Source organism: Dunckerocampus dactyliophorus, chromosome 3 (assembly GCF_027744805.1).
Source record: "Dunckerocampus dactyliophorus isolate RoL2022-P2 chromosome 3, RoL_Ddac_1.1, whole genome shotgun sequence".
Classification (NCBI taxonomy): Eukaryota; Metazoa; Chordata; class Actinopteri; order Syngnathiformes; family Syngnathidae; genus Dunckerocampus; species Dunckerocampus dactyliophorus.
Window position 1 is genome coordinate 24,544,383 of NC_072821.1, and position 26,961 is coordinate 24,571,343.

Consider the following 26,961-nt stretch of genomic DNA (forward strand, 5'->3'; position numbering starts at 1 on the left):
TCCGATGTAAACAAAGCTACATACTTTCATCATTAGCATGTATGCGATCATGTTGTGCAGCAAGGTCGCCAGCAGTTTGTCCTCATCGTCCTCCAGACGCTTGCGGTCATGTTCTCCCAAGGACATGTATCTATTGAAAAGAAGCACAGGAACAAGTGTTTTTCCAGCTTCTATCTGGAATTGGGGTATAACTCGGTATGGAACTGTCCTTAATGTCCTTAATTGTTCACAAAGCTTTTTCACGTTAGCTGGCTACTCCCTTGGGGAGGATGTGTGCTGTTACAAATGGATGAAGTGCCACTTCCACACCTTTCATAACTGGATAAGCATCAAGATATTAAGGGTTGTCGTTGAAATCAGGAGTTGTCACGCTATCCTATTGACTAAACAACCAACAAACAAAAAAGTGATCAAATCAAAACCATTTGCGATGCTAAATTATGTCAATCCTTTACAACTGTGATCAGCAAGTAGTTAGCACAGCTACCCACACCAAGCAGGGTGGGTTCTCAAGTGTGAATGGCTGTCTCTATGTGTCAACCTTGTGATTGACTGGTGATCTGCTCGTGGTACTCTCACCCGAAGTTAGCTAGAATAGGCACTCTCATATCAATATAGAAAATGGATGGTTGGATTTGAGTCCATTTGAGGGTTTCAATCCTGTGACTGGGTTTATCTGAGATGATACAACTTTTCGAACCTTTCAATCATCTCTTGAGGTCCTTGGTCCAATCCCATCCCCTCACGCTCTAACATGACAGCATCTAAGAAGGCATCCTCCCAAAACTGCACCTGGTCCCACAGCGTGGAGCGCTCTTTACCTGAAAACATGAAGCATAATTAAAAATGTCCAAAACCCCTACGCTGACACATTCTACATGACTGTCTATAATATACGTACTGTATATATTAAAAATAGGGACAATCTGATCCAGTATCGGCCTACAGATATGTAACTCTTACCACCTGCAGAGATTTCCAATCCATGTGTCATGTCTGTGTGTTAATGCTATCAAGCTTGCTGTTGTCAGCAAACATAGCCAACAGAGTATCAGTGAACATAGCTGTCTCCACACATGCACTGCAGCCCTCCTCCTCACTCGCACCGCGCATACACACACACACACACGCGTGCGCGCACACACACACACACACACACACACACCCCCCCCACACACACACACACATGCGCTCCCATTCACGGCCACACAGACATCCCGATTTCATGACCACTATACAAAACTTCGGGGTTGCTACAATATCATACAGTACTTGTCCGAAGTTAAGAGTTCTGTGTTGTCTGTTAAGCCGTGAACGCCTGTGCGTGTGAGTGCAGCGCTGCATGTGTGGAGACAGCTACATTCGCTGGTATTCTTCTAGCGACATTTGCTGATATTCTTTTGCCATGGTTGCGACAGAGAGTAACCTGTTTTGTTCAATAAAGTAATTGTTCATCGACTACCTCCTCGTAATTCTTATTGCTGCTGCAGATGCTACAATAATAATAATAATAATAATAATAATAATAATAATAATAATAATAATATTAAAGCAAGCAGAGTTCGAGACTCAGGAAATAGATGTGCGTCATTAGAGTTAAAACAATTAATCGATAAATCAGATTCATCGATTATACAATTAACTGAAAACTATTTTGGTATTCGATTAATTGTTGTTGTTTTTTTTATTAATGGAAATATCTTCTGATTTCAGCCTGTGAAAATGTGAATATTTCTTGATTTCCTTAGTCATCCATGAAAGCAGACCTATTATCTTTGTGTTTTAGGCAAAGCAAGATTTACCTCTTGTTTACCTCTTGTTGCGGATCAAACTACTAACTGCTTGTGTTTGGTTCATGTCCGTCTAGGGCCAAACAGATCAAAACAACAAGTTTCAGATTAATCGACTAAGAAAATAATGGTTAGTTGTAGCCTTATTCATAATTTTATCTTTAAGAAAATAGAACAGTGGTAACTGTCTTGGAAACGTGAATATTTTTCTATACATTAGTTTCCGTTTTCTAGATACAGTATTTTTAGACCTGGAAATTTATCAAATCAAATTCCGCACATTTCCATACTCGAGTAGGAACCCGGTTACATTTCTGTCAACACTTGATTGCACCTCCTCCTTATAATGATGATTTTAAGTGTTAATATTTGAACAGAAAAGTGAAAGAGGTCAGAGATAAGCAAATGAACACGTGTTTAGTTAGCAAAACAAGCAGTGAAAAAGCTGAAGGCTGCAACCTTTAACATTAGGATTATATTGACATAAGGGGAGAACTTATCATAGTTTCCATTTCAAATCTCCACATAAAAAAAAGACCCACACGACTTTGATTTGGCGCTTATTGATGGACTGGAGAAACCCACGTCACGCCAAAGATTAAATTCCGAGCTACACTTGGTGAACAGCATTTGCACCCCACACACGGGAAAGGGCAACAACAAGAGATTAGCCCTACTTAGCGAAAAGGTTTCCATGGCAGCATCCTCTAGTTGATCCCAAACGGAGTTCTTATCACGGCCTGGAAGATTTTCCCAGGAGGAGATAGAAGCAGGAGAAAAGACAAGCAGAAAGGGTTAGGCAAAGAGGTGAGAAGTGTTAATGGCATAAGGAGCAGACCAAGCCCAGAAAATACAAAAACGGGGACAAAGACAAATCTGATTGACAGTAGTAATTCTGATAGGTGGGTAGACAAAACATACCAAGCAGGCCTTCACAAAGATAGATCCTCATACTGATATCCTCCATAGGCTGAATGGGCATCCCCTTTGCCATTGCTGATGCATGTTCTTTTGCCCCTGGTTTCAGTGTGTGAGTTTTTCCCTGTTGAGGCCGGAGAACTGTCACATTTTTGTTATAGTAAAAATAAAAAACAAGGAAAATCATACAGGATTGTATGAGCAAAAACACCTGAAATTAACTTTCAGTTTGGGTTGGATTTCTCACCTTTGTAGTGCAACTTCAAAATGCTTGCTAATACATGCCAGAAACAGTTACCAGACTATAAAACTTTAACCCCTGATATGCCAGGACCCAACCAGTCACATAACACACAATTTTTGTTGTACCGTAAAGCACCGTGTATAAACTGCACCCGTGTATTAACCGCACCCCCATTTTCAGGCTCATGGCGGGGGAAAAAAAAATTTTAGTTCATAAATGCTTGCCAACTCTTTCATTTAAAATCAACATGCGTAAAGGTACTAAGCAATTTCAAAAAGAAGAATAAAGAAGTAATCTGAACTTCGGCATCTAAATCTTTAATATTATGGCTAAGCACAGATTAATAATAATAATAATAATAATAATAATAATAATAAATCAAAATAAAGAAATTTGCAATTTTCAGAGATGTTTTGATATCTTATCTTTCACTGCTTCTTTTTCTCTATTATTTTATTGCATTGCTTCAGTGTGAATTTGAATAAACTCCAACGTTGTATTGTATTTTACATTGGAAGCTTAGGTTAGCTTCAGTGTATATAGAGATCGTTTCACTGTATGAAAATACAAACCGCCGTCAGATAAGTTAATTGCATACACAAGCATTTTCAGCAACTGTACAGCAGAGGGCGCTAAAGTCAAAACAACTGTCTGACCCACAGACGGCTATTCTAAAAATGGGCTTCTCATCAATTTCTCACAGACCTGTCATCGTGTATAAACAGCACCCAATTTTTTGCTTCTTACCAGTGGAAAAAAATCTTTCCGGATTACTTTATGGTATGCATTTAAAACCTCAAACTTGTGTTCTAGAATCAATACCTTATGCTTGGATGACACTAAACTAAAATCCTGGTTTTACCTCGGCTTAAGTCTAGGCTTTACAGGCAATAAACAGCTGTAAATCTGAACCAAGTCATGAAGAGACAGTTTTTTCCCCACTTTTTTGCATCCTGAGCCATAATTGATGAACTTACAAAGACTGAGCTGGTGGCAGGGTTGGTTTCAATCTCACTGTCAGAGAGGGTCCCTCTGGACTGGGCTAAATGTAGAGCGCTTCTTCCGCCCAGGCCATCTCCCGCTGTGCTGCTCAAGTCACTGTCAGCACCAAGAGTCTCTCCAGAGCTATTGCTTATCTAAATATGCACAAAAATACTTTCAATAAATCATGCTTCACTTGACAGATTTTTATAAACGTTTATAAATGAGTTGGTCATGCCCTACCACTGTGCTCGCCTCAGAGTCTTGACTCGTACTTCTCGTTAAGATGGGAGGTTCTGAACTTGTTACAGAATCTGTGTCACTCCTCTACAAAGCCAGGCGAAGAACAACAGAAAAGGGGCTCAATAAATCAAAGTATCCTATATATACTGTTATCAAAGTATAAGTCAGGTCGTAACATCTAATGACCATATTTTTTCAGAAGAAATATGACAAAAAGTACAGACTGTACCTAGTGAGGCACAAAAGGCAGCACTGCAGACTACACCACTGATCCACTGGCCTCACAGTGGATCCCTGCCCATTCTCGATTCAGCGTTCACAGCCCCACAAATTCACTTTTTTTTTTTTTTTTGGTCAATAAATTTCATCAAGCTTTTTTCCTTTCTCCACTGTTTTTGCCGCAGAAAACACATCTCATACACCCTTGGTCAGAAATAAATTTATAAGAATGTGATAATAGAGGTTAGATGTACAGCATACATGTACAACTGTTGAAAAAAGCCCACAATTTTACATGTTAATGTCTTTGTGTGGGCCTGTCACGATAATCAATAAATCAATTCATCGTATGATAAATTAAAACAAACTAGATAATTTTGCCAGCCTCAATACACAGTTGTGTGCGAAAGTCAGAGCACCCGTCAAAAAACAGCATATTTTATGTATTAAAAATATGAATATTCATATTTAGGTATATGAAGAAAAAAATAAAATATTATGAGGAAACATTAATGCAGAGTTACATTTTACTACATAAATTGAACAAAATTACAAAAATAAAAAAACATAATTTTGGCATGTGCAAAAGTCGGGGCACCCTGAGAGTTTCAAAGTGGCATATTCTTTTTATGGACACACAATGTGAACGTGTATATGAAAATGAGCTAACATTTGCATTGACACACAATGTGAAATTCAGAGTATTTCCGAGTTATTTCTCAATTTTTTTGTCAAGATTCAGACAATAACGGAAGTGACACTGATTCAAAATCAGAAATATGGCACAGTGTCCAGGAGTTACACTTCGGTTTTCGGCTTTTTTTTATTTTTTTCTAATCAATACACTTTGGGGAACTATTTTTTTACATTATGTTTCAGCGAAAGGTGAAGTGTGTTACTCTTGTGCTAAGTAATAATGTATTCAATTGTATTCAACTGGATTGAACTGCAATTTTGTTCACAGAGACTCCATTTTATTTATTGTTTTCATTGTTGGGTGTGTTTTTTATTGGAGTGTTTTTTTTTTTTAATTAACAGAAGTATTTTTTATTGTTTTTGGTTATGATTGTGATTTTTTTTGTTCTTAGAAACATACAGTGAAAAGATATTTTAAAAATATATACAACAATATATTGCAAGGTACTAATATAATTTCTACTGGGCTGCAGTCTTCTGTACTCTGTGTGTATGCTAGCAAAGAGATTGTATGACTGACACAAGGGCTCACTCCGTTCATGCCGTTGTTCTATGGAACAAACACGCCAAGGTGCTGAAACCAATGCACAGAGTGAACTCTGCCTGCCTGCTTAAAGGCGGGAGATGAGGAAAATAGACATGCGTGCACATGGAAATATATTCAGGGTGGCAAATTATCAAGTTAATTTCATTTATTGTGTGATTAATTTATTATTGTCCCAGGCCTAATGCCCCCCAAAGACATGTTTTTTTCTTGTCACGTTTTAATCTTAATCTTAATCTTAACCTAATTAAATGCCTTTGAGAAATTAAAGTTTATTGCTTGTGATGCAGTGTCCTCACATTATTATGACATACTGTATATTATCATTAACTCAATCAATCCCGGACATTTTTTTTAAAAGACAACCCCTGCAGTACCAACCATTTTAGATTATTTGAACTGATTTTCAAGGCACACAAAATAGGAAGCTCCCGTCTTTCATCAGAAAAAAAAGTTTGTTTGTACCTTTTTCCGTTCTTTAGCAATCAACAGAACATAGGTAAGTTTCAGGAAAATATCAGTTCCCGATAAGAAAATGGAGAAAAACAGCTTTTTGTGAAGATACATTACAAGCATAACTTTCACTGACACAAATAATTTTTACTTTTGTGACAGCTTTAATATCTAGACAAATACACCGTATCATAAATGACACAAAAAAGTTTTTTCACATCAAAATAAATAATTTACAAATATAACAACATGAACTATTTACAATTTTGACATTTGTTTGCATGTGTATGTGTGTATGCGTTAAAATTTCCCTACAATGCTTAACCTTCAGCACACTACACTCCTCCAAGATCTTCCGCTTTTTCCTTGATGATTTCTCCATTTAAATGATCGCTGCCAAGCTATGATCAAATGCACTTCTGCTATCTAGTGGCCGTTTTTATGGCTTAAAACTACTCTACTGCCACATGCATTAGTGGGGAGTTGTGTCATCATCTCTTTTAGCCTCTCACGCTGTTGTAATGTGATGTAATGGGAAAATTGATAGTTTACAGGTATAACTTAGGTAACACATTATCTTATAATGTGAACAAATTTTTATATACTTTTGTAGAGCTTCAAATCTTGTATCTGAGCACACCCTGCAGCCTCTTCACTCTTCACCCCCCCACAGACAGAAAGGCATCGAAGAAGGGATTATTTTCTGTAACAATGTAATTCATTTGCACGCATCAATTGTAAGGGGGTGCAATCTGGAAGTCTCCCTGTGATGTAACTTCTTTGGACTTAACCTGTATGATTTCTGTATGATGTCTGACCTCTTTTGCAAAAGAAATAAACTGCACATACTCCCTGTCTTTATTTCAGCCATTCTCTTTTCTTAAGAAATAATTGTTTCCACAACAACTTTTAAATACATCTTTGGGATCAGGCGTTCGGGGTTATAAAAGCGTATAATTACATATCTTTGGTATTAAATGAGTTAATGAAAAAATGGTCTCAAAACAACGTTGACAATATCGTTTATTGGAAATTATTTGTAGAAGTTATCATTCAGCCAAACTTGTTATCTTGACAGGCCTGTCTTTATGCTTTACGGATGTTTTTCATTAACATCACGATTTCGCACTTTGTTTGGCGGTCCTTCCATAGTTGTGTGCTGTGACTGCCTACAACATGACTCTGATTCCATCTTTTTATTCATCATCTTACATTGTCATTCATTAGTGGTGAGTACAAGTAAATGCACTTAATACTGAGGAGAAAAGGGTAGGGTTCTGGGAGCTGAATCTAATCTAATAATTACAACATTCACTTTCATTGCAAATATTCATCTGACACTGGAGGAGAACGTCAAAGTCAAGCTCGCAGGAGGGTTTGGAAGGATGCGGGGGAGTGAGTCACGTGCAATAAATTTGATATTTTAATGGAGGTCTCAATTACTTGCAGATTTTCGCCATTCACTGGTGCTTCTGAATATAACCCCAGCAAAAAACAGGGATCTACAACTGTTACTTGTCCATTATGGATTTTCATTCCTTCAATACATCAAATACTGAAGCTATTGTATTACAGACTGTTTAAGGCGATATTGTGTGCACCGTGTACTAACCTGAGATGCAGATGTAACACTGAGTCCACTATCAGCACTGATCTGTGATTTCTTCTCCTCTGCATCAGTCACTTGAGGGCGCTGCTGCTTTGCTCCTTCAGCCCCTGAGGGATGAATACAACTGTCAGTCCGCTATCAATATTTCAACAACCTTACCTTGCTGCAGTCGACCAGTTCAAAGCCAGCACCCCACACCACCACTTTATTCAGGTAATCAATTTAGCACAGTGCAACAGTGCCCAAACTATATTGGTCTAATGACCATTACATCTGGTATGAAAACCTACTTTGTCATACATAAGCTGTTGACAAAAAATCACTTCAGAATTTTAATTACACCCATCACATGAAAGTCATGGCAATATTGGGATTTCGTAAATGTATTTTAAAAGCAAAATAATTGTATAACAGACATCTCTACTTGAGAAAAGTAGTGCAAAAGTTTGGATTTCTATTATAAATATAATATATACACACACACATCCAGCTATTTTATATATTGCTTAATCTGTACAAGGTCAGGTACAGTAATTAATGTAATGGTCAAGATCATCCCAAGAGTGTAAAAACATCCCAAAAATGATCACGAGAAATAAAAGGAGCTAAATACCTGAGTACAGCTGATATTTTACTTTTTTGAAATAAGCTTCGTCATTTTGGGATGTTGAGTACAAATAAAAAATGTCTGCTTGAAAGGAGGGCCTGAATAGGACAAGCACTGTAGGTCAAATGCAAAATCTGCCAGAAGATTTGTAAAGACAGTTCTGTATTGAACCCATGTTTAGGTTCATACATAACACTGAACATTATTACTTGTTTGCCAAGGGAAAAACTAAATAGTTCCAAAATATCCTTGAAACCCCAAAATTGCACAGACAATTCATGTGAATGGCTAATATATGTAAACGATCCTTTAAGTATAGATCAATCAACTTTAGGAGGACCAGACAGAGGAGGGACAAGGGAGCAAGCCCAAAGTGCAGTAAAATAGTGAAAACCAATCACAAATGAAAACAAAACTGCAAGAGCGTGTAGCAGTGTAACACTCCATCACTTAGCGCAACAATAACTCTTTGTCAGTGCTGCCAACGTGGCTGAAGTTACAACAACAACACAGACACAGGCAGTAAGGCATGCCGACAACCTGACAAAAAGAAAGTGTGTTTCATCTGTCACCTTCAGTTGACTATTGTGGTCTAGTTCTTTTGTAACATAAGATATTTGCTAAAGCTTTGATAATATTTTCCAAAAATAAAGAACACAAACCGGAAAGAATAGTTCAAGAGCTGGAAAGGGCAGCATGTGTTAATTTATGCTTAGAAATAGAATAAACCCGTAAACTTCAGCATACAATTTTCCACATTTACCATCATCAAAAAGCAAGGATGCAAACTACACTGACACTGAAAGGGATTTACCTTTTTGCCCGGACCATCACTCTGAGTCATATAATTCTAGACTTTAAAGAAACGACTGCCTGGAAATTGGTCAAATAAGATAATGATACTGCATGCGATATAATGCATGTTCAACTGTGAAGCTATCCAAGCTATCCAACTAATGCCTATGCATATTGATGTTATAGGTCCCTCTCTATGTCATAGGCACAATGCTTTGCATCTACTGATGTAAAGACATCATTGGCTATATAAAAGGACAGAAAGGGGTGAAAGAAAGGATCAACAGTTTAATACCCCAATCTTTTTTGGATGTGTGAAGTTTCTTACTCTGTGGTTTTTCCATAGATTTTTGCTTATCCTGGTGCTTGCTCCACAATTCTACCCAAGATGCATTGCAAGCAAGGAGAGAAAGACAGAGAGTCAGAGAGCAGGTTGAAAAGGTATGTATGGTGGATGTGCATTGAAATTAAAACAAAATAAAGAGCACTTAAAATAAAATGGCATTAGTAGAATGTTTTGTAATGTTTGCATGTAGCTGCAACCAACCTGAAAAAGACATGTCTCTTCAGGCTGCGTTCATCATGCCAGTCAGCTACTATGGTAACATTACAACACACTCATAGCACCTGGAGAGCCACACAGACTTCAGATGGTGCACAGACTCGGACTACATACACCCTTCATAAATTCAAGTCGTTTGGCTCTCCAGAGAATTGAGAGAGTTTGAAAAAGAGCTTGGAATGCGGGTTGATAGGCTGACAAGCCACTAGGTGAAATGAGAGCAGTTGCAAAAGCTGGGATGCACATCTCACAGCATTCTGTAGAATTGAGGGTGCAGCTTTTAAATAGGAAGAAAAGGGGTGCGGGGTGAAAAAGGTGTCACATTGTTTGACTGAAAGTGTCCCCGGTATACAGACCCAGAATACGTCTCCAAAAAAATTATTTCAAATACAAAATTTTGTGATTATAGAAACCAAACATTTCCATTTATTTCTGAACTGGGACTGTTTACTGGGAGTGATGTTTCCACCCTCCATGCTGAGAGCAAAAGGAGCTGCCATTTTATACAGCACACATTGTAGGAACCTGCAGTAAAGGCACAAGCGAACGCACACTTCTAGTGATGCCCATTTGACTGATTTACCTCGTCCGCTACTGCAGATTTAGGTATTAAAAGAAAAATAAAAGACATGCGTTCTAGGTGCTTAGAGGCTGACGACAGACCTCTACAGAGGAGGCAAACAAGGACACAGATGGTTAAGGAAGGCGAGACAAACACAATCTCAGCAGGATAACAGGCTTATATTCCAAACACTTTCACAGTTAATTTTTCAATATATATTTATGTCCCGATCCACATTTTTTGGTTTTTAATAGTCCGAGCTGATCCGGTACCGATTGATTTTGGATTGTTTTTTTTTTTTGTTTGTTTTTTTGGTTAGTGTGTAGTGAAAATGGAATACACAGTGTGTTGCTACACTGCAGTGTGAGGCATATACATGAAAAATATGCCACTTGGCTTTATTCCCTGGACTTTGATTATAAAAAAAATGTAAATGGCTAATCTGTTGACTTTTAAAACAGATTTTCACAGCCTAAGTTATATATTTTGTAGTGCGGTTGCACTTACCAAGGTCTGTGGGTCAATCACAGCTTTTGTCTTGACTCAATGTTGAAGTAATGGGGACCAAAGGCACTATTTTCCGGTTTAAAATGTACTCTAACTTCTTTACTGTAATATTAGAGTATTAGAGTAGAGAAGTGAATGGGGTATCAAATTAAAGATGAAGTTGTGCTGTATCAGATAGAATTAATCGCAGAGTTGATTTTACAAATTTCTAAATTTTGTAACATTGCTACATGACGCAGCAGTCCAGGCACAGTGAGAGGAAACTACCGCTGTAGCTACGGAGCTGAATATCCAACATCCAACGTGAAACTAACTTCACCACGGTACACCGTGGATATGTTTGCATGGTGGTGTTGCATTTTCTTCTTCTTGCGGGCTGCGGGAATTGAGTGGCAACCAGCTTTGAGAAGCATTACTGCACGACCATGTTGAAGTGTGGCTCAGAGTTACAAATGTGATACGGCAACCGGATCGGCCCAATCTTGTGGCGAAAGCCGATATTTTCTGACCTTGCAGAACTATTTTGCCAAATTAATCATGAAAGTGGGCAAATGTGTGGAATATTGTACCACCTGCATTGTTAAGGACAAGTGAAAGGGACATTCTCAGAAATGGTTGGAGAAGGGGTAGGAACTGGCTCCAGGGTTGATGAACTTTGTAGGGGATCTCACAGTCCACATGCAACCAGGCTGGAGTGGTGTACACACCAATCGAGGCAATAAAGTTTTCTTCATTCAGACTCCTGGTGTCAAAATGGCGGGCTCCTCTGCCCGTTGTGTGATGTGGCAGCTGCAGATGGGGAATGTTCAGAAGTCCTTGAGGTTTGGCAGCCTCCATACGACCAGAAGGACTCTCTTTACTGCCTGGGCTGCCAGCACTGTCTGTGGGGCTTCGCTTGCGCTTTTCAGGGTCTAACAAGTTACCAAAATTAAAGGGGCACAGACGACGTTCCACCAAAATTTTGAAGAAAGAAAGGTTAAAATGAAACACAGGAGAATGAATATTAGTTCAAGGAGGAGAAAACATTAGTAAATAATTTCAAGTGGATTATCATATAGCATGCTTGTTAAAAGCTCAATACAAATTTGGGATCAACATAATAAATGCCAATCCCAAATAAAAATGTATGACAAAGACAAGACTAGTGGTTGCAGCACAAACCCAAAGCATCTTAGCAAAACAAGCTTGAAAGACAAACAGGCTTAATCCAATTTTTAAAAAAAACCAAAAAAAGATTCTGTCCACTTCCCTGGTGATGGATGTGAAACTTACCTTTGGTCTGATAATGTGTGCGCGCTATCTCCAACACGCTGAAGACACTGGCCATTCCTCCAAGGCCCGCATTTGTGTAGGAATGCTCCAAACTGGACACTGTACACTTCAAGATGTCCAGCATGCCCTTGTACACCTTCCTGCTCACCTCCTGAAAAACGCAAGCTCATGCCAATTCTGCAGTTGAAATACAATTTGACATATGAATTTATAAATGTTTAGCTTCTTCATTTAATATTGACAATATTACAATGTTGGCAACAATTGTTTCACAGACAAAATCAGGCAATTATAACTATGGTTAAATAAAGTTTGGCATCGTGCCTATAATAAATATGATGTGAATTACAAAAAAAAACTCACTACATCACGTATGATTTCCTGTCTGGAGTCTTCCTCTGACTGGGTGGCTCTATTCAATTTGCTCAGCACAAACACACGAAGCTGCTCATTCTCCAACAGGCGGCGCACTTTTTTCATGTTGAGCCAGCCGACTCCTTGTCCATCCAGAACACTCTGTACAACCTCCTTTAAGAACTGCTGGTTTTCGCTGTCCAGATAACACAAGCTCAGATGTAAAAGATCCTTTAATATGGTTCATTAATGTGTGTAACATTCAATATTGGACATTGTGCTATAATATTTCTTGCTTTATGAGACAAATACCTTGTGTTGTTGCCACCCTGAGGAGATGGAGATTCCCTCTTCACTGTTGGGCTGTGCTTGATGACAGAAGACTTCTGATCCACAAGTGCTCGAGGTGCACGTGCACCTGTTGAAGGAAGCAATGCAATATGTCAAAAGCACCAAAGAGGAACATCGTCTGACAAAAGAATTACAAGCTAGCGCACTGGATACAGCAGCAGTTAAAAGAAGAACACTAAATAAGGGGCTTGTAACTTGGCACAATGTACCAGGTCAAGTTTCTAAAGAGCTTTTGTTTTTTCCACATTTGCACCACTGTAAAAAGACGAAGACACACCAAGAACCACCTGCTCATGTTAACTTTGGACCATATAATCACTAGACAAGAACAATGTTATCACAGAAGAGTTGAAGGGCAGAACAAACAAGGATATACACACGGAAAATTGTGCTCTCGGTGGTGGCGTTGCATTCAACAATATAGATATAAGAGACCAAAACTATTACAGGTATTTGCAGAAATTTCATCAGCTATTCCATGCACAAGAAAAAAAGATGGAGTGATAAATCAAATAAGTTAGAAAACAAAAGAGCACAAGCTGACTCATCTGAATTACCTCAATGTCATTGGTCATACTGTGGGGGTTGTGCCAATCATGCTTTTAGTACAAACCACTGCAGTGATAATGAGGCGGCCAACCAACAAGTGAGTCATAGCTCAAACAATACTTGTATAAACGACAGACTCCCAGTAACGCAATGTTTACATGTTAGATCACGAGATATATTGTCTTACTTGTTTGTACGAGTAGAATTTACCCAATACTTCAGTTTGCAAATGTTTCTTTATCATTAATTCTCGATATGAGTCAAAGAGAAAAACAAAGTACAACACCATCAGTTGAACCATACTCAAAAGCAACAGACAGTAGTGACTTTGTTGTGTAAATATAATCTCATTGGAAAGCTATGGAAGCGATATAATATACCTAACATCAAAATAGATAATAAATAATAAGATAATAAATAATAGCTACATGCTGCCACCTCAGCCACTTCACTACAAAAAACTATTTCCAAAGAATGCATATGAGGGCTGGACAAAAAAATAAATAAAAAATGAATTCATCTAATTTCTACATGACAACCATTTTTTCCTTAAAAGCTGCATTACAAAGAAATGCTGTCAGTTTTCTCAAGGACTCATGATGCACTGTTGTTAACATGATGGCTAACACTTCCTCCTCACTGGCCAGGGCGAGTTGGCTCCACTGCCCTGGTTCTAATGTCCGATGTCACTGGCAAGGCTTGCAGGCTATCATTCATATCATCAGCTCACGGGAGAAGCAAATGCATTGTTTTGTTGACTTTTCTTTTGACTTGTCTTTATTACGTACATAAATCTACTGTGGGGTGAACGAGCATGCCATATTTTTGATAACTTGATGGATTATTTTTAATTCTCATATTCACAATATTCATTTCTATTTAAAAAGGCCCCTCTCAACTGTCCTTCCGGACCTCCCATGAAGAACGGCAGAAAGACCATTTAAGTTTCTTCAAAGCAGAACAAAACAATAATGAGTATATATGAATAATGAGAGAATAATTCATGTGTGTGTGCGTGTGTGTAAAAATCACCCCAGAGAATCGCAATCTCAATTCTCAGCAAGAAAGTCGTGATTTACATTTCTTTTAGTTTTCAATGGCTGCCCAATTAAACAGGTTTCTCAGGCCAACTATCACAACTCCTAGAACTGTACATTAGGCTAGGGGGGAAAAAATGTCAATGTCAATCTTAAGCTAGGACGGACCAGGGTTTTTTTTTCTGCAGATAAAAAAACAACGGCTCCGAGTAGACTTAAAAGTTGCATAACATTGCTGTAGCTACTATTGCATCTGCATTGCACAAATACAGTAGGAACTAGGCCCCAACCCCATCCAGAGTGTAGAAGCAGTACAAAAAAAGAACAACGAAAGTAAACAAGTTATTTTTAATTTACTACCCTTTAACATCCTGTACTGTGTTTCGTGCAATTTCCCTGTGGTTATGTTACATAATGTGTTTTTAAATCCTTCCCACACTTTTAAAATGCTTGTGATGGATGGCTTAATAACTAAAATACACATAATGTGAAGTGAAAACAGTCTGCGGGATGACAGAGTATATCAGTAAAGACACACTCAGGGACTTGAATGAGCAAAAACAAAACAGAAAAGGATTTTGGGAGATGTAGTTGACTGGCTTGGAGAAGCATGCAGCTCACTCTGGGAAAGGGCAGACAGAACCCACCTTCTCCGCTCCCCGGGCGGGCCTCTGTTATTATCTCCATTAGAGAATTTAGCCCAAATACTGCACACAAAACCCAGAATTAGTGCCGCCAAGAAGTGGACAGAGAGAGGGATACTGGCCCTAACACAACCAGTCTAATCCTCAACCCATAACATAACATGCATACACACTTAACATGACATCAAACAGAGAAAAAAAGCAAAACTATATACAAGTACTAACAAAAATTATGTCGTATTAACTCCAGTGTTCCTCCAACTATTACAGAAGAAGAAAGTCCTGTTATTTTATATATATAGCACCAGACCACAACAACAGATGCAATTTAAGAATACTGTTCATATAGAACAAAGTTGGGGCATCTGTGCGGCGTTTTCATGCTGTCCCAGTGCCCAGGGATTTCTCCAGCTTCCGCCCACATCTCAAAAACATTCATGTTAGGTTAATTGGAGAGTCTAAATTTTCCAAATGTGTGAATGTGAGTGTGAATGGTCATTTGTCTATATGTGTCCTGTGACTGACTGGCGACCAGTTCTGGGTGTATCCCGCCTCTTGCCCAAAGTCAGCTGAGATAGGCTCCACCTCAGCTATGACCATAATGAGGACAAGCGGTATCAAAAATAAATGAATGAGTGAAATGGCCTTATCATATTTGTGTTATTCACACAAGAGTCATTTTAGTCTCTACTTGGTTGTGCTTTTACAATTTGTCTGCTCTCAGTATCACATGTGGAGGTTGATTAAATGACACGTCTTCATTTTGATTTTGTGGGTTACTTTGAAGGTTTTCTATTACTTGCCATTTCATTTGTGAAATGTAACGGTGGACGAGCAATTGCAATACAGTTCATACTGGAGGGTCTGATGACCAATTCCTATTTTTTGTTAAAATCCAATATTTTATGTTCTAGGTTCCCAAAGTGGGGTACACATACCCCCAATTGTAATAGGAGGTATATGAATAAAAATAATAAACTATTAGTGCCTAACACTCACAATTATGAGTGAGCATAAAATGCCTCGTGGCGCAAGGAGAACGGAGCACAAAGGAGACACAGCATGAAGTTGTTCATTGCTCTGTGTGCATCATATAAATAAGTAAGTAAGTTTGATGATTATTTTGTGCATTAAGAATGTTTAATCATTAAGATTTCATTTATATCGGTGTTCCAATCCCACGGGGGCACGGGCCAGCAGTGAAAACCTGTCACTGTGAGTGGGTATTGCCCCGAAAAGGAGGCTTCTTGGTTGGTTGCATGTGTTTTTGTACTTCGGATACTGCTTTATCATGATTGTTAAACTTTCCCCTTCAATTTGGTATTAAATATGCAGACTTAAACCATAGCCATCGTGAGTGGACAAAAAAAGTGAAGCCCAAATTCAAACCATTCAAAACGGAAGGACAACATCAGACTGGAATAAAAGTTATCGAGGACGATTAACTATTAGTTCTCATATGAAACTATCAAAATATCCATCCATCCATCTTCTATGCTGCTTATCCTCACTAGGGTCGCCGGTATGCTGGAGCCTATCCCAGCTGACTTCGGGCAAGAGGCGGGGTACACCCTGGACTGGTCGCCAACCAATCGCTGGGCACATATAGACAAACAACACACACATCCATACCTATGGACAATTTAGAGTCACCAATTAACCTAACATGCATGTTTTTGGAATGTGGGAGGAAACCAGAGTACCCGGAGAAAGCCCACGCACGCACAGGGAGAACATGCAAACTACACACAGATTCAAACCCAAATCTCCCGGATCTCCTGAATGTCTGGCCAACATGCTAACCACTAGGCCACCGTTCAGCCCACTATCAAAATGTGACCATGCAAAATACAAATTTTTGACTCATAATTATATAAAATGAATTAAACAATTAATTATGTTATATTATATGATACATTTCAAGTTACTTAAGATAAAAAGGTTTATGTGCAGGAATATGGGGTACATGGCTTCAAATCAAATGTCTGAAGGGGTACGCGCAACCACTGTTTTATGTGGTGGTTCGTGTTACCAAATAAATTGTCCATGTGAATGCAAAGCATCCAGGAAGTTGCGCTTAAGCACAAAAGCACGACGTCACACACATTGCCTCAGTTTGTGCTCTCCTTGGCACGTTTGTGGCAATTTCAAGGATTTTGTGCAATGGGATTCAACATTTTCTTAACCAAGTGATTAAGATAAAGAAGAAAGAGGGCAAAAATATTGGCTATGGCAGTTTGTGGGAAACGTGCGACGTCTGTTCTGCGGAGAGTGTGGGTGAATGTCCGCGTCAGGAGACGTGGGACATTGACGTGAGACTTTTTTGAAATAATTTTTGGATGACAAGGAGAACTTTTGCCTACATCGGTGAGTACCTTTATCCAAGTCTTAGTAAGTACGGCAAAACGGGCCTTTCGATTACTTATAGGTCGGGTGCAACCTCACTGTTCAGACTGCAGTACCTCAAACACATATCAGATTTACCTGTATATCTACATACGAATGTGTGCTGAGTCGCATTTGGAAAAATGCAGCGTGAACATAGCCTACACCACCAACCACACTTTGATGATGACTGTGCTCGTTAAGGTGCAAATATAAAGAGTTGTGTTATCCAGGAGGTCATCTTATCAATAAAACTATCAGTCACACAAAACGGTATGACCAGGGAAGAGACAGGAAGGTGTGGATATATAGCACACCACAGTGTCTTCTATCTTAGTCCTATGCTGAGAAATAGGGAAACTAAGATAGGTACAGGCCACATCAAATCACAGAAAAAAGCCTACTCAGGATGTAATACAGAGTAACACTGCAAACATGACATACCCGGGCTGTCAGGTGCATCTGGACAACAAATATAAAACACATCGTGATCTAAGGAATAGAACAACATTTCTATGGCAGCTATTCCCTTGGATTAGAGCTATTGAGTGTCATGCTACACCTGTTTTTTCTCTCAATTGAAAATCCAACCTATTCTTTTAATCATCATTTCGTCTTAGGAAAAAAGCAAACTTGGCAAGGTTGGCCAATATCCTACATTTGACTGATCAATCCTCCCAGGAAATTACTCTATTTTAAACTTTCTTTTCCATCCCGTTTAAATAGTTTCCCATATTTTAACTTTCATCCAAAACAAACAAAAAACTTGGAAATCCTCTCCGGTACTGCAGGTGTGACAATGGTGATGGTATATAAAATAAGACGGTGTATAAAATCAAATGAGTACAAATATTAAAGGCTGCACATTAAAATTCTGCACCTTACAAAAGCACAGCAAATTGAAAGCAAAGACTTGAGTTTTGACTGGATGCTTCCATTTACAGGCTTGAGAGAAAAACTATGTTTCAAATCCTCAATGCTCTCCTTTGAAATAGTGCCATGTTTGTTCAAGCAATCAAAGGGAAGAAAAAAGGACAGGCTATAAAAACAGAATCTCTACAGACCTGCTTGGTCCATCTCCTCCTCTATATCAAAACTCAAATATTCTTTTATAAAAAAATATATAGAAAGCAGAACAGAAAAAACAGAATGACAGTCAAATGATGATCAAAAAAAATTTGCTTGCATATCTAACTTTGTAATTAATTACTATCTAACTTAGTAATTAATATGCATTGTTTTAGTAAGTACTGTGTATGCACTGCAGTTATAACCACTTTAATACTCGTTAAGATTGAATCATTATTTTATCATCCTAGGTGCATTAACCTAAAGCAATGACAAGGTATGAAAAAATAATGGAGGTGGATCAGAACATCACCTAATACACTACCTAGGAAACACATTTATTAAAGATGGCAGAGTTTGCTATCATACCTTTGAGACTGGGGAAAGGTGTTGACTTCTCTCTTCCAGCTTTGTTGGGTAGAGCAAGATGGGACAGACTAAAGCTGGTGCCATGATTCTTGTAAAGATTACCTGTTATGAATATATGAAGACGTTATCAAAAAAAGATTGCAATTTAAAGAGGTATCATTTCAGCTAAATGAAGGAAATGTCATATAAAATATATTCAAATATGCCATCTAATTTTGTAAAATTAAATAAATGCATCACACAGACAGGATACATGCTTTTTATAACTTTAGCAAAAAACTAAAAAAAAAAAAATAATCTTACTAGCAAAGGACATGAGTCCTCCAAATCCGTCATTGCTGCTGTTGGAAATGGTTGAGTTTGGTGAGCTGTTATGGGAATCCCCCTCTCCATCAGACTCACCAGGAAGCCTCAGACTACTGGGACGTGAAGGACGCTGAGCCCTTAAATAAAATGATAAAATTATATTAGTTGAGCCTCAAAGCAGCACTAGGATTTGTATCCAATAAGACAAACATATTCCAACATGTACAACCAATCGTAACATTACACCACCAATGATTCAAGACCACCATGAATGAAGAACTAGTGTGACATGCTGGGTTTTGACATTGCATGGTTGGTCATAGAGCCCATTTGAATGAAGAGAAAGCATTCATTCAAGCGATGAACAAGTTTAACACACTTGTTGCCATTGAGGTTCTGGTTGAATCGAGGGGTGTATGACTCCACTTGTTCTTCTGTATCAGGATCATCTTCAGAGGGGAAGCCATACTGAGGCTCAAAATAGGGGTTGTCATACTCTCGTTTTCTTATTGCCGGGTCCACCAGGCTAGCATCAGCTGTTGATCTGAGAAATGGCTGGCTTCCAAGTCCTGGCACAGGGTTCTGTGGGGCAGAAACAGCTGATGCCTCATTATCAGGCGCTTCCCCCTGGTCCTGGGAAAAAAAAGAAGAATACAAAGAGGTATAACATTTATTATGTTTGTACGTGATTGTAATTGTATCACACCAGTCACCACGCTAAAGAGGACTTTGGACATGAATGTAATCTAACTCTTGAGTTCATAACAGGCAATGGTAAGTATTTGTAATGGGTGATTAAAAATGCTGATTGGAAAATATGCATCACTCACCTAAACATAAAATTATCTTTAAGAACCACGAACATTGTTTTTTCAATTAAACAGCAAGCGCACATACAATAAGTTGCAATGTATCAATTGATGACACACATGGTTGACTCCCTGGATGATTGTGCTGGGACTGGAGCTTGCAGTTGTGCTGGAGCTTGAGCGATGGGGTTGTCCATCTGATTGTTCTGCAGGACCATCCCCGCTAGATGAACTCCCTGGACCATGTCCTTCTCTGATGTCCTGGAAATCTTGAAAAGCCACCTCACTTGCGTCTCCCAGAGCAGCATGGGTATGTGGTTCAAGGCCTAAATTATCGAGTTTAGACAATACAAGCAACAAATGGTTGTTTCTTAATATAAATCCTTTAATACTATGGGACATACAAGCATATCAAGTGCAAGATTATTTGTAAAATGTAGAGGAAATTAATAACAACGTACTTGGTGTGTCTCCCTGAATATCTCCTTGAATCATCTCACTTACAAGGTCTCCAAGTGAGGAATAGGATGAGCTTGAGTCATCATATGCCTCACTGTCACTACCACTGAGACAAAAATGCATTATAACCTACTAACCAAAGGAAAAGCTCAACCATCTCAATGAAAACCAAAAATATGCTTGTTCTTCCTTACCTGTCTGTTGGGTCGGAGTCATTGCTCTCATCCTCAAATGGACTTGCCATCGCCTCAACCAGCTGGGAGCTCCCGTCAAACACTCTGTAAACTACTGGCTGAAGCTGGTGAGCATACCATTTAGGTTTGTCGCCAATTAAGGATGGGTCAAACACATCTGAAACCACAGTGTGCAAGTTGTACTGAGTACTCATTTTTTAGTAACAGGAAATCCATTTGGAACGATCATCTTACTGTTATGTATCCTCTGAAACGCGAGGTTAGTTGGATTAAGAGCCCACTCTCCATAGAACTCCACGGCTTGTGTGTGGGAAAGCTTATCAGCAAAACCAGAGCGCCTCGGTCGAGACGCAAGAAAAGACGTTGACTGAAAAGCCACCACAGGGCGTGGAAAGAGGCGCAAAGTCCTTGTGTGCATTTGAAAACCATGGAGAACATTTTGAGAGTTGAAGAACCGTACCATCGCCACCCTGACAAACAAAAGAAATTAAATGAACTTTATTGAAAAATGCAGTGCATGGAATTAACTCTCTAGATCAACAGTAATATAATGTAACAATAATGGCCAGCAAAATTGTAGAAATGGCTTGCCTTGTGGCGACATCCACAGAATCAACATCATTGCCATAAATGAGGGGGTTGAACTCTGTGGATGATGGCGAAGCTTTATCACGTCCAGGAGGAAGCAGAGGCATTTCCTGCCCTTCCTGGAACTTCTCCAGGTTCAAAATGGGTTGAGTGTTCAAACTCATGCTCGCCAAGGCCTGGAACAGGTGACATAGATGTAAAGAGAGTGAGCGAGCAGGAATAAAAACACCAACAACACTTCGATAACACACTACCAAGACAGGCATCGACATTAAGGTATTTTCTCCATGATAAAAAAAGGGAAGAAAGTCAATCAATTCTAGTATTTGACCCATCTAAATACCCACTTTAAAGGGTGACTAAGTATGGCTGTCTCAAAAAAGACGGAGCATCTCCACTACAAAAAACGTGATAAAAAAAAAACTGTTTGGTTTTGGGAGACAAAAGGCAACAAATTATATATGAATAATGTATTCATTTTGTCCCCTGGTAGAATTCCAATGTATTATAATTATTTACTGTAGCTAGCTAGGCCTTGTACATGTTGATGCCTGTTGCGGGTGTGTCATTACTGAAAAGGAGGAGGAAGAGTAGGAGGAGGGTAAAGTCACTGTCTTGCTTTAAGGGAACTGCTGCAGACTTGCCAGTGTTTAGCTAAGCATAATGGAACATTTAGTTGCTGGGACTGGTGGAATGTCTTTGTTAAAAGGATTAGCTTCACCTTATTTGCTGTTGGTTACCAGGGCTCACTGATGCAAAAGTCAATACACACATATTCAGTCATGCTCAAGCCAGAGCTAATAAGTGCGTCATTAAGTGGTGTGTGAAATACTCTGAAGCACTGATATATAAGCATTTGATTCAATTCTTGAGCATGACAATAGAGTGGTAGTCACAAGCAAAGTAATGTGAAAGAGGATGTCCGTGCAGGGGCATTACATATTCCACAGGAGGATAAATGAGGAACCTTATTGTCACAGGAGAAGATCTGCTTTTGGGTGATCACAGTCAATCTAAGCAGACACTAGGAAGGGAATACAAAAAGATGCAGGAAGATTCATATGAAGACCTGAGGTGGCAAGTGTCACTGGAACAGAACATGACAAAATCATGGCCCTTTCCATTTCTTTGGCATATCTCCATTCCACAGTAAGCAATATGTGTGATAAGAAGTATTTATATGAACAATGAAATGAGACACTTTGAGTCTTAATGAAATCGTTATATTTTTGCAATGATCATTAAAACTACTGCTTTACTGAAGAACGGAGGCAGAGGCAATCTTTTTATATATGTTTTGATGGACAGACAACAAGTGTTTCACACAGAAAGGGTTGGGAGAGGAAGAGGTCTGAAAGACAAATGTTTTTATGACAACAACAAAAAAAGAAACACAGACCAAGCACTACAATTGAACACTGCAAAAACCCAGCCACTAATATAAATACAGTTGTGGTCAAACATGTAAGTTGTGCAATTCTTCTCCCTTAACAAATTAAAAACAAATGTTGCTATTAGGTTTATGCTCACAGTGAGGTTATGAAAACTTCTGACCACAACTGTGTATAGTGGCCAAGTAGTATACTGACTAATTAAACTGGACCAAAAGATACGATGGGGCAAAAATAATACACCAGCAGATCTTTTCAAAAATCTATGAATGCTGATTACTTTCCATTGCTACTCCCACAGCACAATCTAAAAAATATGAAAAGCTGATATAATAGCAACACAAAGTTACTACAGTATGTAAAATCAAAAATGCAGTCTACAGTGCAAGTATTGTCTTTCACATCAATAGCTACAGCTTTATGTCACAATCTTCATAAAAATAGTCATTTAAAAAATTACACAGGTAATCCATAACCAGTGTGAGTTCCTGCATTCACATATCACAGTGTTTGTACATTTATTTGTTGTGGCGCGCCAAAATGTAATTTGGAGCGCCACAAATAGATTTGGCGCAACCTGTTCTTCCTTGCTCAAAAATACATTATAATGGGACTGTCAGAGCTTCTTAGTTTGCTTCTTATGAAACGGGGAGAACATGCAAAATCCACACAGAGATGCCCAATGGAGACTCCAGCTCTGATCTCCTGTCAGTGAAGCAGATGTTCTCTGCAATGCTCCACCATGCTGCACAGACAATTACTACTGCAGTCACATTTTTCAGCCAACACTGAGTCTGTGTATTGTCAGAAACTGCATAACATAACTGCTTTTTCAGGAGGGAAAAAGGCTGGACTCTCTTTGGAAAGTGAAACTCAAGTGTCTGAGAAACAAAAGTGAAAGCTACACTTAAACAGAAACAAAACCACTGCAAGGCAACGCCTCTGGAGCACTACACAGTGGTAACAGCAGCAGCTCGACACTCCAACCAGGCTGAGGTGAGTTTTGCAGGGTTTGTCAGGTACCTTTACCTCAATTATTTGGACTTCTCTCCCTTTCAGAGAACAATGGCATTGATTACCCGAAAAGAGAATTATGCAGGAGGCGTCCCTCTATTCAAACAAAGAGTTGAGGTGGGTTCCTTTTCCCTCGATTCAGAGCGTAAATTCATACATGACAAGAGCCGGATGAGATACTACGTGGAACCCGACCAAGTTCAAAATTTTGACCTGAGGGACGGTTACAATGACCGCTATGTAAAGAGAGATGAGAATTTGAAGAAAGGTCTGGACCACATCCTCCATTGGATCTTGGCCAACAAGTCAAATCTCAAGCAGAGGGCGTTGTCTTCATTGTAAGATTACAACACTAACACTTTATTTTGGTTGGATCAGACGTTCTGTGTATCTTGCCTTTTCCTCTGCTCAGCACTTTAGATGTTGACTTTGTGACTTCCCGTGGCCGCTTAACTAAAGTGCTGACTACACCGTATGAGAACCTGTCAAGCTGGTTGCTGGCCGTCACCAAGTTCCAAGGAATACTTTACATCAACGAAGTGGAAACAGAAGCTGCTCGCATAAACCGCAACAACCGCACTGAGAGTCACGAGGAAAACATATACTGGGGGTACAAGTTTGAGCAGTACATATGCTCAGGTAGGAGGGGCTATTTGATGGGTTTGGACTCTGGTTCTGTTCTCTAAAATTCAATATAATACTTTTCCCGAAAGATAAAATTGATGGCTCACCAGATTCGAGTGGCGTGGTCAACTCTAACGAGGCCTTCTACACCGTGGTCCAAACCTGCCTCTCAGATCACAGACTCCTGTTCTCCGGAGAGGTGGACTGCCGGGATAAAGCTAATTCCTCGGATCCTCCAGCCTGCTACTTGGAGCTGAAGACAGCAGGAAATATCCTCACCGACAAACAGCGTGGCAAATTCAACAGGTATGATAAGCCTAAGATCACGTTCATTCTCGACCTGACAAACCTTACTAGCAGAGCAAATGCACCAGAGTGCTTTTAACTAAGCCAAACATGACAAGTGTGAACGCACCCTTAAAATAAAATGAGAACACGACACAGACCAAAGACATGGACCAGTGTTAAAATGATGGCAAAAAAACATGCCGAAATTCCAAATACGTTAGAGAAAATGGGTTGGAAGTGGTTTCTCTTCAAAATTGACTTTCTACAAGTATATTTTCTAAGCTTTTTGTGACATCTAAGATGGTAAATAGCAGAATATGAAAATAACTTACGTATGGTATTTTGGTTTGGAAAACGGTATTTCGGTTTGGAATACAGTCGTCCATCGCTACATCGCAGTTCGAACATTGCGCCGTCACTCTCAGTTTTTTTTTTACAATTTATTAAATTATCACTGTTTCATGGTTGAATACGACCTGTATTAATAAAAAATATGCATATTTAAGGACATTGTACATATTCCTGGCCTAAATTAAGCATTGTCAAGCATAAAAATGGCTAAATGAATAAAAAATACATGATATGTAGTGCAATATCTGTGACTTGTGTGTGCCTTTAAGGAGCGGGGCCTGGGAACTGACGTGTGGCTAGCTAGAGTTGACTGTGTTTAGCAGGAACGTCTTTGGCTAGCAGTGTAGACAGAGCAGTGACTGGCATGAGTTGTGGCAGCCAACAGCAGCTCCTGTGTCAATGTTCAATGCATGTGTTCTCTGCTTTTTAATAAAGCGACTGAAGTGCATCGTGAGTCTCTCCTTAGCCACAAACAGAACCATTACCCACCATTAATAGTATTCTACAGTGGTCACTAGGTGTCAGTAACATTATATTAAGAGTAATAGCCACCGCAGGAAGTACGCAGTCAATGCTAACGTATGAGTCTATGCACTGTAATGTCTTATTTAAGTCTAATATGTCTTATTTTCTATTGTTATGTCTACTATATTGGGTAATACGGGTGTACAAATGACTGAGTGTTATGTAATGCCTTAAAGGGCTCTAAAGCTAATATTTAGGTCTTAAACAGGCTTTCTATGTTTCAACTACAAATTCGCGGAAATTCTCTTATCACGGTCAGGACTGGAGCCAATTAACAGAAATAAATGGATGATGACTGTATCTGAGTTATGACACATAATATGTTACACAAGCTGCCCAGCAAAGTCCTTACTTTATGCATATGTTCTTAATGTGTAGCCTTTGGTCCAATGACAAAAACACCAATGTGAACAGTATGCGGGACGTACCAAAGTGTGCACGAAGTATCTTTTTTAGATTTTTTGTCCAGAAAGAGTCGCAGCCTCTTATACACCACAAATGTGAACACAGCTAAATAGACAATCTCATTTGCACCGCCTTGTACTTGGATTGACCTTCTTTCCTCATCAGGTTTAAGCTCCTCCAGTGGTGGGCACAGTCCTTCCTAGTCGGAGTCCCTCGCATTGTTGCAGGCTTCCGGAATGACGACGGAGTTGTCGTGTCTGTGAAGACTTTTGAAGTCAGCAATATTCCAAAGCTCGCCGAGGTACATTTTTGTCACAGATGTCAACGCAGTGCAGGTGAACAGAAAGTATTTTTGTTTCTTTTGAGCAGAGTGAGGTCAACTGTTGGAAGCCAAACATCTGCATGAACTTCTGCAGTGAGTTCCTGTCTTTTGTCAAGCGTGTGGCGATCGAAGACAATCCTCAGTAAGTTCTTTCTAAAAAAATATTTTAAAAAAAGGCGGTTTTGCCCGTTTCGAACAGGTATTCCCTCTATTGCAGTGTGGTGTATCTGTTCTCAAGGAATCCCCGCTCCAACGTGACCTACACTGTACACAAGGATTCTTCTTATTCTTTCTTACCAGACTGGTACGTGAAGGAAATGATCTAAATATTCATAGCGTCAGTACTAATCTACGCTGCAGCATGAAGTAATTGAGGCTAATCAAAACAAAATGGCACAAGTACATTTTACCACTCTCCTAGCATCGTTCTTGGTAGGCTTTCCTGTAATTGATTCATTTGTGGTAAATGTGAGTGTTATACATTATGCGTCTGCAATGTTTACATCATGTACCAACAATTAAACATTTCTGACAAACGTTTGTGTGTTGTCCTGCTTCTGGTCAGATTCTGGCACCACCCTGAGCTAAAGAATGAGCTCTGAATTGGAATTGTTAGGAAAAATTGTATTGACCCACAGATATTATTAAAATGAACAATTGCTTTTGAAGTTCAGAGAAATGTATATGTTAACATGAGCAATGAGGGGTTACCTTGACAGCAGCCTCGTTTTGTGATTTGGCTTTTGTGAACAGAGCCTGCCGGGACTTAAGACCTTGTTTTAATACTTCCACCTTCTGTAGCCTTTGTTCAGTGTCCATATTCTTGTCTTTGTGTGTTTCTGAGACGTTTGATAGTGCCGTCTTAGATTATATTCTTTCATTAGAGCCAAACTTTCTCCACACAGAAGACACACAGGTTTGCCTTT

The 26,961-nt window shown here is 39.1% G+C and overlaps 2 protein-coding genes across 23 annotated transcripts in view; one reads left to right on the forward strand and one right to left on the reverse strand.

The window, feature by feature from the left end:
- madd (MAP-kinase activating death domain) overlaps positions 1 to 26,961 on the reverse strand; it is a 62,368-nt gene that overhangs the window by 21,351 nt on the left and 14,056 nt on the right. For 4 of the 22 annotated variants that reach the window (XM_054771070.1, XM_054771068.1, XM_054771069.1 and 1 more), the window contains 23 exons: positions 22,083 to 22,139; positions 21,119 to 21,291; positions 20,762 to 20,997; positions 20,528 to 20,684; positions 20,336 to 20,439; positions 19,995 to 20,200; positions 19,445 to 19,698; positions 19,063 to 19,202; positions 18,760 to 18,861; positions 18,387 to 18,428; positions 17,767 to 17,784; positions 12,669 to 12,774; positions 12,366 to 12,552; positions 12,003 to 12,153; positions 11,438 to 11,641; positions 9,428 to 9,478; positions 7,701 to 7,804; positions 4,177 to 4,260; positions 3,930 to 4,088; positions 2,712 to 2,832; positions 2,468 to 2,530; positions 701 to 821; positions 25 to 130 (listed from right to left, as the gene is read on the reverse strand). In XM_054771070.1, the coding sequence (XP_054627045.1) occupies positions 25 to 130; positions 701 to 821; positions 2,468 to 2,530; positions 2,712 to 2,832; positions 3,930 to 4,088; positions 4,177 to 4,260; positions 7,701 to 7,804; positions 9,428 to 9,478; positions 11,438 to 11,641; positions 12,003 to 12,153; positions 12,366 to 12,552; positions 12,669 to 12,774; positions 17,767 to 17,784; positions 18,387 to 18,428; positions 18,760 to 18,861; positions 19,063 to 19,202; positions 19,445 to 19,698; positions 19,995 to 20,200; positions 20,336 to 20,439; positions 20,528 to 20,684; positions 20,762 to 20,997; positions 21,119 to 21,291; positions 22,083 to 22,139 (2,946 nt within the window). The remainder of the gene's footprint in view (positions 1 to 24; positions 131 to 700; positions 822 to 2,467; positions 2,531 to 2,711; positions 2,833 to 3,929; positions 4,089 to 4,176; positions 4,261 to 7,700; positions 7,805 to 9,427; positions 9,479 to 11,437; positions 11,642 to 12,002; positions 12,154 to 12,365; positions 12,553 to 12,668; positions 12,775 to 17,766; positions 17,785 to 18,386; positions 18,429 to 18,759; positions 18,862 to 19,062; positions 19,203 to 19,444; positions 19,699 to 19,994; positions 20,201 to 20,335; positions 20,440 to 20,527; positions 20,685 to 20,761; positions 20,998 to 21,118; positions 21,292 to 22,082; positions 22,140 to 26,961) is intronic. The other 18 variants (XM_054771082.1, XM_054771071.1, XM_054771084.1 and 15 more) reach the window with 13 other exon arrangements.
- On the forward strand, positions 23,484 to 26,572 carry LOC129178661 (decapping and exoribonuclease protein-like). The gene is made up of 7 exons (XM_054771097.1): positions 23,484 to 23,502; positions 23,566 to 23,637; positions 23,933 to 24,159; positions 24,234 to 24,450; positions 25,879 to 26,014; positions 26,083 to 26,177; positions 26,253 to 26,572. Exons 2-7 carry the CDS (start codon positions 23,600 to 23,602, stop codon positions 26,359 to 26,361), a joined length of 822 nt encoding a protein of 273 aa, XP_054627072.1. The 5' UTR covers positions 23,484 to 23,502; positions 23,566 to 23,599; the 3' UTR covers positions 26,362 to 26,572.

Bases quoted from the DNA above. Each gene is read 5' to 3' on its own strand.
- LOC129178661 (XM_054771097.1), top strand. From the start codon at position 23,600: ATGCAGGAGGCGTCCCTCTATTCAAACAAAGAGTTGAG. The intron at 24,160-24,233 runs GTAGGAGGGGCT...TTTTCCCGAAAG, and splicing joins TGAGCAGTACATATGCTCAG to ATAAAATTGATGGCTCACCA. The intron at 24,451-25,878 runs GTATGATAAGCC...TTTCCTCATCAG, and splicing joins CAGCGTGGCAAATTCAACAG to GTTTAAGCTCCTCCAGTGGT.